A 15,839-nucleotide genomic window follows, 5' to 3' on the forward strand; every position below is an offset into this window, starting at 1 on the left:
GGGAAAAATGAGAAAGACGGGTGAGGGAATTTCCAATGTTGATATTCCGCTTATGTGCGGTCGAAGATGGGGATCCATGCCAATATAGCTGTTAGCATGAAATGAGGCAGAAACCCAAAATATCACCCGACGCAGTGATTGCCATGTTGGTGCTGAATCTGAGAGTGCTTGAAGGGAGTATAGGAGAGAACAGAAACAGGCGTCAAAACATAAGATCATGGGGTACACCCCAGACCCCTCAGTGCTGAAAATGAGAATGCAGGTCGACGGAAGTCAGTAAAGATGAGCTGGCCGTGTTCACGGCAACACCTACAGTCCAGTTTAGAACATATAGGCTCGGCTTGGGAATGTTGTCGAGATTGGTGGTGTATGGTTTAAGAATGGTGGAACGTTCTAAGAGGGGGATAGAAGCTTGAATCAGTGAAGGACTGGAGAGATACGAAGTTGGCATGGAAATATGCGAGCATGTTGAAGGCGGAATATTTCATGGTGATGTAGCATGAGAAGGAAGAGATTTGAAGAGGAAAATGTTCGGTGTGTATGGACAAACAAGTGAGAGTGTTGATTGAGAGACGGTTGGTTTATCCTGTCTGCCTGCTCTGATATTTCCGCTGCCATGTCGAGGCTCTGTTGCCTGCGAGAAGTTCATTTAAAAAGGTATAGGAATACTGGTATATGAGAAATGAGAGAAGCACAGGATGAATGATTTCTACCCTGTTGATACCATTTCTTGGAGTGCGTTTAACGATATCAATCTCGAGTAGAGCGGTGGACTGAACGGCAGGCTGTTACCTTGGGCAGAAATACTGTTGAGGGCGTTCGAAAACACTGATGTTAAAATGCACCATTCCTACAGCTATGAAGAAGCATCGTCTATCGATATCCTCCAAATAATTGTAACATCACAAACCTCATGTGAGTTACAGTACTTACCCTCTCCCACATCACCCTGGAAGACCTACGATACATACTTCCAAACCTCCAAAGACACTGACTTGCACCAAGTCATCATCCATTCCGAAACTCGGACACGCCTTCCCGGATCAAACCCAATCGGGCAATCCGATCGCTGTCGGAGTGACAACTCATCGGTCTCGAGGACCTTGCAGATAAGCGTGGACGGGGCATCAGCCCTGTTCTGGCGCAACCAATGGGAGGATTCAGCTTCATGCGAAGGGGACTGATGGGCTATCGTCACTGAGGCTTACTTCGGGGTTATGGCTACGAGAGTGGATATTCTCTGGACTCGGTCAGCCTCGTTATGACCGAATTGCCTAGCTTCCCGAACGGCTCTAAAGAGTGAGAGAAGTTGAGGAGACGCGAGATTCATAACGGGAAACGAATATATGAGAAAGGAGGGGAATAGTTCATCGACGACCCAGGGTCGATCGAGCCCATCGACTTCTGTAGATTCTCTGCGTTGTCAGTAGGCCGGGGTTGCGGAGAATATTTCCCTCGTCGTCCTTGCCCGTGACGGCTTCGTTTGATTCTGCGCTGGCCATGAGTGATGGAAATATGCCTGTCAATCTAGCTTAAAAGCATGCAGCCGCCCTAATCATCGAAGCAGACCTCACCGTCATTGTCCGTACTGATATCGGGGATTCGTAGACCATCTCACGAAGCTGTCCGCATATTGCTCGAACCCCAGGTCCCTGGTGATACAACCAGTATCAGAGCCGCGACTTTCCATCCGGTACGAAATACACTCGATAGGTTCCTAGTGTGTTTTGCTGATCCGTCCAATCCAGTTCCAATTTCGCGCCTTGTGGAGGAGTGTCTGATTGCATTCTCATTGGCAGCCGGGACTCGCGCAGGGCTCCAGTCAGAGGCGACCGACCGAAATATTGGTGGACTGGCCGACCACACATCATCGAATCAGGCATCGCTCATCAACTTGGTTGCCCGGTATGTCCGACTGTAAACAAAAAACGCGTCGATCTAAGATGCGACAATTGCGATGGTTCCGCGTCGCACAGATGCGAATGGGGAAGAGAGACGGCCGTTGACATGCCACACAGAAATCTCCGCTCCGCTCCGCTGCCGCCTCCGCTCGCCCGCTCCATCGCCGATCTGCTGCTCATCGGTTGCTGTTCCCTCCCGCCTCCACTCCCCAGCTTGGTTTCACCACCACATCCCCGAACGACTTCACCATCATCGCGCTTCTCTTTCGCAATAACTTCGTCGCGTAACGATTCCATACGAATTCTCCTATCGCACGTTCTCAACGTTCAATCGAATCCCAGCAATCCACACCAACCGCGATTCCTCAGCATCGAATTCAGCTCGCCATCCCCCGACCGCTGCTGTAACCCATCGGACGAGCTACAAACACGTCGGACAGAACTGCAGTCAGCCATTTGAGTCAAGGCGCAATGGACCCTGCAAGCATGCAGGTAACAGGTCAACCCAAACTGCACCAGCAGCAGCAGACGGCTCAATCTTCGCAATCACAGAATCCGCGCAAATACGACGGCAAGAACGGCAATCCCAATTACGATACGGACAATGGTGGTCACTATGGTATGAGCTCACTTCGCGAATTTGATATGCTATTAAGTAGTTCTTTTGCTGACGGTTCATCTCAATAGGTGCAAGTCAACAAGTATGTCACCTGGGAGGTGAAGCGGATAGCTTTGGCTCCGTACCCAATGGAATCGTTACTGATTGACTTTGGTTAGATCGCCTTATCTGGGCACGCTCCCAATCCCGAAGTATTTACCGGACACTGGGCAAACGTATCTTATATATTCTTATATATGCGAAAGAACCAATAGCCTAACCAAATACAGGTCAACCAAGGTCTTACTGGCCACTACCGCGACATCCTCAACACGTACTGGCAACAACAAGTCACGAAGCTCGAAACCGACGAGCACGACTACAAGATCCACCAGCTCCCCCTCGCGCGCATCAAGAAAGTCATGAAAGCCGACCCGGAAGTCAAGATGATCTCCGCTGAAGCGCCCATCCTCTTCGCCAAAGGCTGCGACATCTTCATCACCGAACTCACCATGCGCGCGTGGATCCACGCCGAGGAAAACAAGCGCCGCACCCTCCAACGCTCCGACATCGCCTCCGCCCTCGCCAAATCCGACATGTTCGACTTCCTCATCGACATCGTCCCCCGCGAGGAGGCCACCTCCCACAAACGCTCCCACGCCGCCGCCCAGGCCGCCGCCCAGCACCCCTCCCAGCACGACCAGTCCGCGCACGCCGCCGCCGGCGGGCACCCGAACACGCATCCGAGGCAGGGCATCGTCCCCCCGCAGGCCGTCGCGCAGCAGACCGGCGTGCATCCGCCGCCGCCGCATCAGATGCCGCCGCCGGAGTACGCGATGCCGGCGCATTTGCAGCCTGACCAGGAGTATCGGCAAGCACCGGGGATGTATGGAGCGCCGCAGGCAGTGCAGGGTGATCCGGGGGCGCCGTATGGGCAACAGGGGATGGGGTTTGATCACCAGGTGTATGGGTATGGGATGCCGCCGCAGCAGGTGAGTGGAGATAAGGGTGGGTAGGAAATGGCACCGCTGATGTGATTTGTAGCATTGAGTCGATTCCGGGAGATGGGATGTAAGCAGGAAGGGGGATGTGGGATGAGTGGCATGGAGTTCTCTGGAATGGAGTAGCTGTCGTTATCCATACCTGACTTTGGTACTCACCGCGATGAAAATGACGAGGGAAAATCAGTAGCATGATGGAGGGAATTCAAGAGGTCGAGACTGGGTTTTCTTTTATTTCATTCCCAGTCAAGTTCTGGGACGGCGCCTTTCACTTCGCGATGGTCAGATTGGAGTATATAGGTCGTATTAGAGGCGTTCGGACCTCGTTAATGACATTGCATGAGTGTACATGCAAATGAATTTCGTCCAAACTCAAACCCATCATTTTCTACGAAGCTTAAGGTAGTATGTAATATACATAGTTAATCGGGACCGTGACAAGTAATACTCCATCCCATACTCCCTCCAAATGCTAGTCCGGAACCAACCCATCATCCACGCCGCCCTCCGTCCCGAAGGCACCTGGATATCCCGAACTCCCGATCCCATCCTAAGGGATAAGTGTACCGCACCACACTGCCGTGGCCCAACAATCCCCGGTCCGGATCTGCCCGAGCCCCCATCCATCCCAAACATCGGACGCAGGGACAGAAACGGGCAGATCGATGGCGTGCAGTTCCGAGGCACGCTCACATGCTGGGAGAAGATGGTGGAAGATGGACGATGGGAGGATCCGTTGGCCCATGGAATTGGTTTATATTGAGAGACAGGTGCTGTTATGCCAGATGACACGTTTTCTACACACCATAACACAACGATTAATACTGAACCCGTGAAAGCGAAAGTGAAGGTAACGTGAACAACGCAGCGAACTCCAAACCCCGTGCCGCACAATCGATAACCCCCCACCCCCACATATTGACTAACGTCTGGATATTAATTTCTTCCTCAACGTCACCCTTCACAACAAACAACCACTCACTACTTCCTTCGCTCCTAGTAGACCACGATCCATATCCGGTCTAATCCCTCATTCCAATCCCTATAAACACCTCTATAGCTTTAAAGCTACCACTAAAGGTACGAGACACCTCGTGAAGCATCCTACCCCGCCAATTGAGCCTGTTCGCTGACTGGAACTCTCTTAGAACCGTCATCATGAAAGCTGGTTAGTCGTCGGAATTGAACCCCGTCAGCGATATACAGCAGGAATTAACATCGATTAGTCGTTGCTGGAGCCGCTGGTGGTATTGGACAGGTACGTTCGCTCATACACGCCGTCCTGCACTTCACTCACTCACCCCCTCCACCAACGCCACACCCCAACAATGAGATATCCATTGAGGTGTCCCGAAGCTAACAACTACCTCCTCTAGCCTCTGTCTCTCCTCTGCAAGGCCAGCCCGCTCATTGATGAGCTCGCCCTCTACGATGTCGTGAACACCCCCGGTGTCGCGACTGATTTGTCGCACATCTCCTCCAGGGCGGTAAGTTGAGCTCTCACCCAACCGAGAACCAACGTGTTGCAAAGCATGGTTATGGAACGGACGACGACAGCGAGGACAAATTGGCTAATCTCTTATTCCCTCATGTAGAAAGTCACCGGCTTCCTCCCCGCGGACGACGGCATGAAGAAGGCCTTTACCGGCGCCGACATTATCATCATCCCCGCCGGCATCCCCCGTACGTCCCCTCTCGCTCTCTCCCCCCTCCAAATGCCCCCAACTAACCTACCCCAGGCAAGCCCGGCATGACCCGCGACCAACTTTTCAACACCAACGCCGGCATCGTCGCCTCCCTGGTCAAAGGCGTCGCGGAATTCGCCCCCACCGCTTACCTTCTGATCATCTCCAACCCGGTCAACTCCACCGTGCCCATCGCCGCTGAGGTCCTCAAGAAGGCCGGTGTCTTCAACCCCAAGAAGCTGTTCGGTGTCACCACCCTCGACGTCGTCCGCGCCGAGACCTTCGTCGCGGGTATCACCGGCGAGGCCGATCCCACCAAGCTGAACATCCCTGTCATCGGGGGGCATTCCGGTGAGACCATCGTGCCACTGTTCAGCCAGGCGACGCCGAAGTTCGAGATCGCCGGCGATGCGTTGGAGAAGTTGACGTACCGTGAGTCCCCCCCTTCCCTTCCCTCTAACACCCCAATTCCGTCCCACTAACCCACCATCCCACAGGCGTCCAATTCGGCGGTGACGAAGTCGTCAAGGCCAAGGACGGTGCCGGCTCCGCCACTCTCTCCATGGCGTACGCGGGCTTCCGGTTCGCGGAGAAGGTCATCCGCGCCGCGAAGGGCGAGACGGGGATCAAGGAGCCGACGTTCGTGTACCTGGCCGGTGTGGAGGGCGGGAAGGCGATTGCGGAGGCGACCGGGTGCGAGTACTTCTCCGTGCCGGTCGAGCTTGGGGTGAGTTGATACACCGAACATAAAGTCACCTGGTGCCACGGGTGTGGGGCTGGGAGGATGGATGGTTGGCTAACTGTTTTCTAGACCGAGGGCGCGGTGAAGGCGACGAACATCGTCGGTGATGCCAACGAGTATGAGAAGAAGCTTCTCGAGAAGTGCTATGAGGGCTTGAAGGGCAACATTGCCAAGGGCGTTGAGTTCGTCAACACCCCGCCGAAGTGAGTGTCCCCGGCTTCGATTTTCTCCCTCATCATCCTCTCCCATATATTCCCAGCTATCCTTCCAACCCCCCTCCCCTCCCTTTCAACCACCACCGCACCCCCACCATTTCTTAAAAAAGACAAACCTCTGATCACTGACCGCATTGGTCGGCAGATAGATTGTAAATGCCCTCGCCTTCCATTCGGGGTTTCCATCCGCGCCAACACCCACCTCCGATCGGTCGGCCCTAATGATTTCGATGAGACTCAAGGACGCCGCACATTTGAGAATGATGAACGAACCCCTGGAATGAACCGAGGCGCATGAGAGAGATGATGGATATTTAACGATTGCAGGGATGATGCGAGAAGGGTTTCACGGAGAGAGACATGATGAAGGTGGTCATACGTACAGCTAGCATCAATTCCTCTCTGCAATCATCATTCGTGTCGCATTCCCGCCTGACTTCACCCCTCCCATCCCGTTCACACCGCGCCATATCCGGGTCTCTAGCTACACCACCGCAGCCAGTACTGTATATCCACATTCCCACACACCATCAATATTGCCCTCGGATCCCATCCTCATGCCTTCGCACCCACCGTCCGTATCTGGAACGTCGCAGCGGGTATCTCCTGCGACTCGGCCGACACGCTCGCCGTGATGCCCATGGCCGCGAGCGCGCCGCGGATGATGCCGCCGGGGAAGACGAGGAACTACGGGGAAGGGTTAGTTGGATAGTGGGGGATGGGGTGGAGGGGAGGAGGGGAAGGGGACGTACGGCTTGGGTTTGCGCTAGCATTCCGTCGCGGCCTTTTTCCATGCTAATGCGGTGGATGGGTTTAAAGTTGTTATCTGTGAGGACGAAGATGCCCTGGATCCTTTGGTTAGATGCCTTCCATTGGACAGGGGAGGTAGAAGAAGGGGCTTGTCGGCGGCGATGGCACTCACGCGGTGGTTGGTCTTTAGGTTGTCGATCTGCTTGCGGAATATGATGCTCCAGACGTCTTTGCAGATGAACTTGATGATGTCCAATGGCTCTGTAACCCGAGGTCGGTCGCGTGAGAATCTGCGAAGGAGAGAGAGTTAGTACTATTCCAGCACCAGCCGTCAACGGCTGGTGTTCTGCGCTCCAAATCAAATCCCTCCTTCCACAACATCCCCACTCCTCGCTCATCAACTAAGAAAATCACCCACTCACCTCTCCGCAACCCCCAACCCCACCCGATACCCCAAACCCTCCAACCTCAAATACGCCGCCTCCCTCAACTCCTCCTCATCCACCCCCCCAACCGCCCCGCCAATCCCCCCCACCCCTCCCCCTGTCAACTCACCCTTCTCATCCCGTCCCCCCAACTTCCCCCCCGCCCCTCCGCCAATCCCCGTCCCCGCCGTCGTGCTCCCCGTGACGCTCGCGCTCGCCCGCCGCGCGCTCTTGGATGATGGGTGGTATTGGGCTTCTTGGAGGGCGAGCTCGGCGGAGATGCGGTAGGCCATGGGGACGAGCTCGATGAGGAGGAGGTCGAGGCAGGAGGTGTTGAGGTAGGCGGCATAGGGGTCGGTGGAGTTGTAGGGGGGGGTGGGGGCTTCGAAGGACATTTTGGAGTGGGGTGGGTGGATGGAGGGTTGATTGGTTTGTTGAGGCGGTCGGGAGGGTGGGAGGGTCTATTTGCGAGAGAATGGGTATTGTGGTTAAGGTGGGCTCCTTGGGTATTGGGGTCAGTTCGTCGTGGTGCTCAGAGATGGAGCTCTAGTGTAGGTCGGTTCGGGGCTGCGGGAGCTACTTTAAGGAACAATTCATACGAGGTCGATCGGTACGAGTTGGAGGAGGTCGAAAAGGACTTGTTGGCGTGCAATTACTCGGAATATGAGCGCAAGGTAGGTTATCGGCATATCTGAACTGTACAGAATTCCGTTGTCGATTTCAGTTGCGACGTTAAGACCTGACCGCTGCAATATTCCACGCTGTATCTGGACGCGTTTCCGGCCTATTACCTAGTCAAAAGTACGCGTATTTTATTACGGTACTAACTTCCAATGGATATGATAATACCTTAGTCAGCACAGTCCATGAAGGGTTGGGATTTCAACCTCTCAGTCTACACGTAACTTCATCCTTAACTTCATCCTCGCCTCATTCCCGTGGCGACAGGCTTATTTCATACCCCACAGATACACAGGAATTGAGGGGGTCTGGAAACGTTAATGTTTGTGGGAGTGACCATAAAGGAGGCAATCCAAGGAATGGATATGGGCAATAGGAACAGACCTGACCTTATTCCGTACTATTCCCTGGATTATTCTAGTCCTCTAATGCACGATCCTAGGATTATATTACAGGCTGAGGCCTCCTCACGATGACCACGAATGAGCCGATGGTTAAATAGATCATCATTTGAGGGTTCATCGATTATTCCAACGCGGCAGGTTCAAAGTCGCATATCTCAAATCCCCATATCCAGAACAAACGGGCAGGTGGATCAGGATATATTTCTGGCTACTCTGATATTTCGTGTTGCAATATCTCCAACATTCATTTTGAGGTCACTACTAGGTACTATCTTCGGAAAGGTCTCTTTTTTTTCAACTGTCCTTGTTTCATTATCATCATACTTAAGTCCCAGCACAAAACCGATATGAATCTCTGAGCAGACCAAAAGAGTGTATTACTAAAGAACCATCATCTGAGTCAACGTCCCAAGTTTGTCGCGCAAATAGAACTAAAAAGATGCGTCTTAGCTCTCCCAACCTGCTACTAATCAAGTCATCACACTGTTTTACGCTATTTATCTGAACTTAGCAAAGAACTCGGTTTCAAGACCTCCCTCCACAATCGATTACAGTTTCTCCCTTTTAGAAGATTTGTCTTCGTTCTGATTTTAACAATGCTCCGCTACGCTACGTAATCATACATTTCGTTAATCAAGGCTGCATCTGGGTATCTCGGAGAGACAATTTCTGAAAAATGGCTGCTCGCAAGGTTTTGGCAAACAGAAGTATTCCATGTCGACCGGCGACGAATCCAACTTTTGCTACGCTCATCCCAACTAACCGTCTTGCTTTGCTCGCATCTGAGCCTACCTAGACGCTAAAGCGACATGCGTGTTGTGGCAAACACCGTATATGTGTTTCTTTAGCTCTACACATTCCTCCATGAGATATATAGCATCCTCGAGTCGACCATGATATTCCCAGGCAATGGCAATCTTCTCCATCGTCAAAACAATGTCCGGGTGCTTTGGGCCAAATACCGTCTTGCTCATCTCCGTCAATGGTATCAACAGCTCAGCCGATTGGTCCCATCGGTGTCGATGCTGGCAGGCTACCGCCAGCTCGGCCATGCTCGATAGTGTGTCTCGATGCTCCAGTCCGAGCACACCCTTGAAATGGTCTACCACTGACAACTACACCTATTCGGCCTGGTTCAATTTGTCGGCTTGCCTCGAAAGCGTTGCTGCCAGTTTGGAATGTAGAGCTATGTATGGGGATGATCAGGCGTAAGAACCCTCTTGCTTATTTCTACCAATTGAATATTCAATTGTTCGTTCCGTACCCAAATGCCCTAATTGCGCTATACCGTCCCGAGGTCGGCCATGCTACTTAATCTCATAGGATGATCAAATCCATTCACCCTTGTGCTTGATTCCATTACTTGCCATAATTACGGCATTGTCGAAGATAACCAGCCATCTCTCGTCTGCCTCGTCCCGGCTGGACAGCCGCCGTAATATGACCTTGATTATGATTAAGTCGATCCAAGCAAATCCTTGGGCTTCGATTCGTTCTACTGGAATCTTCAGCTCCCGAGCACAGTTTTCAAAACTAGATCGCACTCGCTCCAGATTTGCAGTATCGACCCATAAACTTGGATTATACCGGTGGCTGTGGGCCTTGATATGCTGCAGTACTCCTGCCGAAGTTAATGCATACCTTTCTGCTCAATTGAAGGCGCTGCTCCTGGATGAACTCCACCATCGCTTCAGGTTAGTCGCCAGGAAATTCAGCAGAACACCGATGCGCTCCATGGACATAGGATTACTGGCGAAAATATAGTTCCGTCTGAAGATCCCAATATTTACCTTATTTGGGAGTACGACAAGTCCATGTTAAGCCTCTCCTTATCCGCTTGCTAAATCGCGGCTTTGTGTGCGACATCTTGCCTTGGCGGAGAGAGAGGAAGCAAACTCCAACAGTACTCGCGCTGAATCAGTGAACACGAACTTCGATCGGCCAATTGCAGTGAGATTCTTGCGATCCTATGCATTTCTAATACAACATCGTCTCGATTATACCCTGGCGAAGGAATCTCATCTCCTTCCAGATGACGTCGACCGGATCAAATGGTCGATATTTATCCACCACTTCCGCATCATTGAAGACGACTAGGCCGCGAAGCGCTATTATCATGGACAGCTACGCCTAACGAGGCTGAACTGGGCCGTTCGCCTTTCCCACCCTCAGCACACCTTTACGGCCTGGTTCTACCAAATTAATTACTGGTCTATCACAGCGTATATCAAGCGGGTGTCTCTCTTACACTCTTGTTCATATTTTCGAGCAAGATCCTTGCTCTTTTGTCGGCACAGGTTGTACTCTCAGTGCCGCCAGATGGACTGTGGTTTAGGGCGGCCAGTGAACCTAGCATACGGTATATGTTCCCAGCTTTTGGGTGTTCTCTATCAGTGTTCTGCAGTTGTCCGCAGTTTTCCGGGTACTGCTTCTAGGCATTCCTCTTGCTATGCTGATAGCATAGATTTCGTGGGGGTTCCGACAGTGATGTAAAAATGCACAGGCTACAAGTCATAGTATTGAATATCAAAGTCATCTAAGACTAGAAAGAAGACAGTGCAAAAGTAAAAATGGGAGGGGCGGTCTTTACAACCAGTTATGGTATTCGTCCCCTCACTAAATTTGTTTTTTTCCGCCAGGCAGCTCATTAGCCTTTAACCTCACGTAGCTTCATGCCACTTAGGGACCCCAGCTGGGTCGCCAGTCACCCTCATTGCCCAGAATCTTTCCCGTTCCCAAGTGGGCTCCTTGACTGAATCGCATGTCGAATTCATGCAGTAAGCCAAAGTTGTCAAGAAGGGAAGGTCGCCAGCGCGGCATTCTGGTGATGTGGGTCCTGGTCCATGAGAGTGGCCAGCGGAATGATCCCCAGCCGTACATGTCAGTGGAGCGCTGGAGATAGAGTTATAACAAGCGAACCCGCATTTCAGTACATACCACTCAAATCCATAGCCCGGAAAGTATGGAGACTCAAGGTGCTGAGAAATGGATCGTTGAAAGAGGGCAAGTCGACTGACGAGAAATGGTAGCTTCATGATGTTTTCCAGTGCAATACTGTTCTTGACGTAGTCAACATGAACTATCAAAATTTGAACAAGGATACAAGAGAAAGACTTGGAAAATCGGTTCGTTTATAACAATCCTCTGGGGTTAGCAAGGCTGCCTGGTGAGGGTGGTAGAGTACTTCCATTGCTGCAGGAGTGGCATGCTCCATGGTGATAAACCCAGGAAACCACATTAAATCGCATTGTGGGCGTTGAATGCGGATATTATGAGGGGATTTCTTCCCCCCATCATATAATTGGCAACTAACTAGCTCTACGCATGAAGACTGGATGGCTTCGTGAGAAACTCTCAAAGGAATCGCTCCTTGTTGAGATGTGGCGTCGATCTAGCTCAAAGGTGAGGGAACAACTGGTCTTGCGGCATTAAAGAATACAAAGAACGACTGACAAATGACGCTGGGTTCATGCTCAATGTTTGTCGAGTACAGCTTCAACACGCGTTTGAGATATGAAATGGAGAGAATCCCAATGGCTCATGACCATTTGAGGCGTCTGGTATGCCAGGGTAGCTTCAGCCAACTGTGATGAGGCGTTTCGCTGCCCAGGTCTTGTCGCGTCTGTTTCCTTGCTAGGAGCATATTTGCGCATGTTAATACGCAGCCAAGAAACCGTACTGGGGTCACAGAATATCTTGAGGACCTTGCCACTTGCAATACTCTACAATCACTCCACACGTGCGGAAATACTACGCGGCGATATCTCATTCGGTCATCTTAGCTATATATAGAGGAAGGATGGCAGTTTCGGGTTAAAACACACCGACTAGAAATATAAGCCTCAACCATGGGCGGAGGGCTACACCATTAAAGAAACGAGGAGGGGAGTTAATTTGTGAAAAAAAGGGGATTCGAGAGAACAGAAGTGGGAGATATATATAGTTATGGATAGTTATGGTTTTCATAACTAAACACACATGAGTGCAGTCGGCAGCTTGCTTGCCAACGGCGCTTCTAACCCAAGGTGTGCTGCTAAACCATGCCTTATGCTAACCGAGTTCTCTACAATAAAGATTTCCACGGAGAACTCATAAACCCGAAGGAACTCTAAAGCGAACCTGTCTTTACGTCCAGAATCGACTGCTGAAATGCGATATTCTGGTGCCATGGGGGCTGTAGATGGCTGCTGCGAATTCGCCGAATCTTGCCACCCGAGCAGTTGTCTGCTTAAGGTTGCTAGCTGCGATTGAGCTGGCTCCACATTGGATATTAATGTATGAAGTATGAACCAACTCGATTAATAATGGAAGTGTGCATGATTACGCGTATAGGCCGGCGAGTTCCGCCTCTTACGGGCGATTCTCATAGATGTATCTAGAGAGTGAAGAATCTAGGATGTTCTTAGAATGCCCTGGATTGCTGTACACCTAGGCAAGGGAAGTGGATGATAGGGAAGTTCAGTTGAAGACATAGGATCTCCCAGTTGTGTAGCTCGCAGCGGTTTAGAATTCAAAGCTTGCAATCTATAGCATTGATGGTAGTGATACAAACGCGAAATATTATTCTAGGAAGACAATTTTGTACTCTATTTTACCGCCGCATCCCTTTTGTCCTTTTCCTTGCCCAGGTGCTTCGAAAACGCCTGGCAAAATGCACTCTTACTTCGCCGCGAACTGGCTCTTCGCTCGCAACGTGGCTCCGTAGAAATAAAGGATATACACTCCAGCAGCACACCCAACGGTCAGCCCCGCCAACAACGAGACGCCGCGATCGATGCCCAGGTTATGGTACAGCGGGCTGGAGAAATGGATCGACCCCGCCGCGAGCGACGACCGGGCGAGGTCGTTCCCCGCGAACAGCGATGCGGCGTACTGGGGGTAGGAAAAGGGGAGGTACACGAAGATGCACTGGATGATGATGAGGATTCCGGCGGTGAATATTCCGACGCCGATGACGGAAACGACCCAGTGGATGGAAGGGGAGGAGGTCCACGCTGAATGTGGGAGTTAGCGGATTCTAACGGACGGATGGGAGGTGGGACTTACCGAAGATGAAAAGGCCGGCGGGAACGAGGAAAGCGGAGAAGAGCCCGGGGATTAGACGGTGTTCGGGGGCACCGAGGCCGTTCTTGAGGATTTCGGGCTCGACGAACCAGTATATGTAGGACCAGTAGACGATGAGGGCGACAAGGGTACCGATGGGGATGGAGAGGAATACAAGGCCCGTCTGGCCTTGATTGAAGCCATACATTCCCATGTATACCAGCGGAAAGGACTCGAAGAACGAGTAGTAGATACCGTAGATGAGTGCAGTGTAGACCGCAGTAAATGCAATGCTAGGGTCCAGTAGCATGAGCTGCATCGGTCGCCAAAGGCTCTCTATGACGATATCGTTCACGGTCATTTTCGCTTGGTCAATCTCGCCCTGGCTTTTCAGCCGGTTCTCTCCCGTTAGAGCGCGGATCCGATCCGCACGCCGGAAGAGGATGTTGGGGGTGGAGGTCTCGGGGAGGAAGAGGAACATGGCCAGACAGATGGGCCCTGCCAGCCAGAGTAACTCCCACTGGGTCCATCGCCAGCCCTTGACCGGGACACTGAAGCCCCCGATGATGGGACCGAGAGAAGGACCGCATGTGGCTATCAAGGACCACAAAGAAATTACATACGGCATCTTCATGAAAGAGAACATGTCTTGTAAACTGGCGCCGCCTGTCGCGAGGCAGGGAGACCCGAAAAAGCCTTGGAAGAACCGTGCGGCGATGAGTCCGGAGAAGTTGCGGGTGAGGGCAGCGGGGATGAGCATGAGGACGAAGATCAGGAAACTGACCATGTACGGCGGGTTACGACCAACGGAGGGCATCTCGCTGATTGGGGAGAATATCATGGGACCGATTCCGTAGGCGAGGACGTACATCGACAGGCCCAGTGACACTTTTTGAACGGAGACATCGAATTCTTCGATGACGCCATTGTAACTGGCCGTGAATATAGAGCTGCCCTGTAAATGAAATTAGGAATTGCACATAGCGATCTAGATATGGTCGGGTGGACCCACCATATATACTGCAAGCGTATAGAGATAGATAATACTTGCGACGAACATCTTCTTCTTGAGGCTCCAATTCTGCGGATTTGCAGGATCATCTGTCGTATACCAGTCGACGAGGATAGCCCCATCCGACGTGCGCTCCGGCACGATATCTCGGGTCGGCCCTCGCTCCATCGTGGCCTTGGTGATTTGGTGCTCCAGTTCGGCGCGTGTGTGAGATCTTCCAGGCGCTTCTCGCGTGCTCACCCTACTGAGCGAACTCTGGATCCGGCCAAGGGGCACTGAATGCTCGCCATTGAGAATTGAAGCGGTATCGGTCTTCTCGAGATCCGAATCTGTTGGAGGTTCGACTTCTTCGCTTGCTAGTTTGTCTTCAGGTTGCGGGGCCTTCTCGTTGTCGAGAGTGGACTCCGGTTCGATTGGTGTTTTAGAGGTGAACGCTGTGTCGTATGATTCTGGCAATATATAATCTGCGCGCTCTTCTGGGTATTGGAGAACTCTGTTCTTGGTAAGGTAGCGTATGATTTGCCCAATAGGGGCGTCTCTGATGAGGTCGCTCATCGTTTGTTAGTCCCTTGTGAATGTTTCGCAATCGACCAAGTTTTTTCGAGCTAGATGAAAGTGAAACTAGAAGGCAAAAAACGCAGAGACTTGATCGGGATTCGATAGAGATTGGCTGCAAGACTCTTTAAAAACGAATCGAACCTTGAAGGCCTGCTAGGGGATATATATCGCCAAATCAGGGTGCCTAACGAGAGGACAGTAGATGACCAAATAACGACAGAACTTAGACCGGCGACGAGTGTCATGATATATAGATTTTGCATGTAGTGGAACCGATATGAGATAACCGATACCTGAATAGAGCAGGAATGATTTCCAACCGTCCAACTACTCACCGAATGCGGTAGAGTACAAGGGAGAGGTTGAAGGCCCGCTTAGGAATGCCTCATCATCGTGACAATACGAGACGCTTATGAATCATACGCAGTTATTAATTGGGAGAACCAATCATAGGAAGAATAGCCAGGCATAAATGGATCCTTAATGGGCCCGAAAAAGAAAATGGGAATGCGAAACTAGATATTGCTCGATTGCTTCATATCGGGACGAATGTCGCAGGAGATTCCACGGCTTGGCGAGGATGACAAAATGCGCACTGAGGTAGGGATGTTCAGTACTCCGTACAGGTAGTTATCGTATTTGGCTGAAGGTCAATGTTTTGATATGTAAAGGAGCTAATGAGTTAATCCCGCCTCAAATCCTAAAATCCGAGCACATTTGTCCGTCGACTCCATCATGAATCAGCGGCATGGTTGAAGGATGTCCAAGGATGTCGTTATGTACTTGATGTAAGCCGGATTTTGCACCACTTCGGGGAATGACGT

The 15,839-nt window shown here is 51.5% G+C and overlaps 7 protein-coding genes across 7 annotated transcripts; 3 read left to right on the forward strand and 4 right to left on the reverse strand.

Moving 5' to 3' along the window:
* The first annotated feature begins 1,902 nt into the window (after positions 1 to 1,902).
* P152DRAFT_458999 (uncharacterized protein) lies at positions 1,903 to 2,388 on the forward strand. The gene has a single exon (XM_033679590.1). It carries the CDS (start codon positions 2,008 to 2,010, stop codon positions 2,359 to 2,361), a length of 354 nt encoding a protein of 117 aa, XP_033533676.1. The 5' UTR covers positions 1,903 to 2,007; the 3' UTR covers positions 2,362 to 2,388.
* Positions 2,262 to 3,929, forward strand: P152DRAFT_459000 (histone-fold-containing protein). Its single transcript, XM_033679591.1, has 4 exons — positions 2,262 to 2,520; positions 2,589 to 2,602; positions 2,679 to 2,735; positions 2,790 to 3,929. The coding sequence occupies exons 1-4, from the start codon at positions 2,373 to 2,375 to the stop codon at positions 3,513 to 3,515; spliced, it is 945 nt and encodes a 314-aa protein (XP_033533677.1). The 5' UTR covers positions 2,262 to 2,372; the 3' UTR covers positions 3,516 to 3,929.
* Positions 3,930 to 4,658: 729 nt separating this feature from the next.
* Positions 4,659 to 6,134, forward strand: P152DRAFT_466850 (malate dehydrogenase, NAD-dependent; the record flags this gene model as incomplete). The annotated part of the gene is made up of 7 exons (XM_033680724.1): positions 4,659 to 4,668; positions 4,727 to 4,758; positions 4,877 to 4,987; positions 5,096 to 5,183; positions 5,240 to 5,617; positions 5,683 to 5,912; positions 5,997 to 6,134. The coding sequence occupies 7 exons, from the start codon at positions 4,659 to 4,661 to the stop codon at positions 6,132 to 6,134; spliced, it is 987 nt and encodes a 328-aa protein (XP_033533678.1).
* Positions 6,135 to 6,697: 563 nt separating this feature from the next.
* On the reverse strand, positions 6,698 to 7,712 carry P152DRAFT_397914 (BET3 family protein; the record flags this gene model as incomplete). Its single annotated transcript, XM_033676432.1, has 5 exons — positions 6,698 to 6,829; positions 6,895 to 6,987; positions 7,065 to 7,182; positions 7,315 to 7,388; positions 7,524 to 7,712. 5 exons carry the CDS (start codon positions 7,710 to 7,712, stop codon positions 6,698 to 6,700), a joined length of 606 nt encoding a protein of 201 aa, XP_033533679.1.
* A 1,260-nt stretch (positions 7,713 to 8,972) lies between these two features.
* Positions 8,973 to 9,523, reverse strand: P152DRAFT_43247 (uncharacterized protein). The gene has a single exon (XM_033677439.1). It carries the CDS (start codon positions 9,452 to 9,454, stop codon positions 9,191 to 9,193), a length of 264 nt encoding a protein of 87 aa, XP_033533680.1. The 5' UTR covers positions 9,455 to 9,523; the 3' UTR covers positions 8,973 to 9,190.
* Positions 9,524 to 11,062: 1,539 nt separating this feature from the next.
* P152DRAFT_449835 (uncharacterized protein) lies at positions 11,063 to 11,437 on the reverse strand (the record flags this gene model as incomplete). The annotated part of the gene is made up of 2 exons (XM_033678131.1): positions 11,063 to 11,294; positions 11,340 to 11,437. The coding sequence occupies 2 exons, from the start codon at positions 11,435 to 11,437 to the stop codon at positions 11,063 to 11,065; spliced, it is 330 nt and encodes a 109-aa protein (XP_033533681.1).
* A 1,219-nt stretch (positions 11,438 to 12,656) lies between these two features.
* P152DRAFT_43296 (MFS general substrate transporter) lies at positions 12,657 to 15,360 on the reverse strand. The gene is made up of 3 exons (XM_033677451.1): positions 14,458 to 15,360; positions 13,449 to 14,400; positions 12,657 to 13,396 (listed from the first exon to the last, which is right to left on the reverse strand). Exons 1-3 carry the CDS (start codon positions 15,010 to 15,012, stop codon positions 13,062 to 13,064), a joined length of 1,842 nt encoding a protein of 613 aa, XP_033533682.1. The 5' UTR covers positions 15,013 to 15,360; the 3' UTR covers positions 12,657 to 13,061.
* Between the last annotated feature and the right edge of the window lie 479 nt (positions 15,361 to 15,839).

This window comes from Eremomyces bilateralis (genome assembly GCF_010015585.1).
Source record: "Eremomyces bilateralis CBS 781.70 unplaced genomic scaffold P152scaffold_11, whole genome shotgun sequence".
NCBI lineage: Eukaryota > Fungi > Ascomycota > Dothideomycetes > Eremomycetales > Eremomycetaceae > Eremomyces > Eremomyces bilateralis.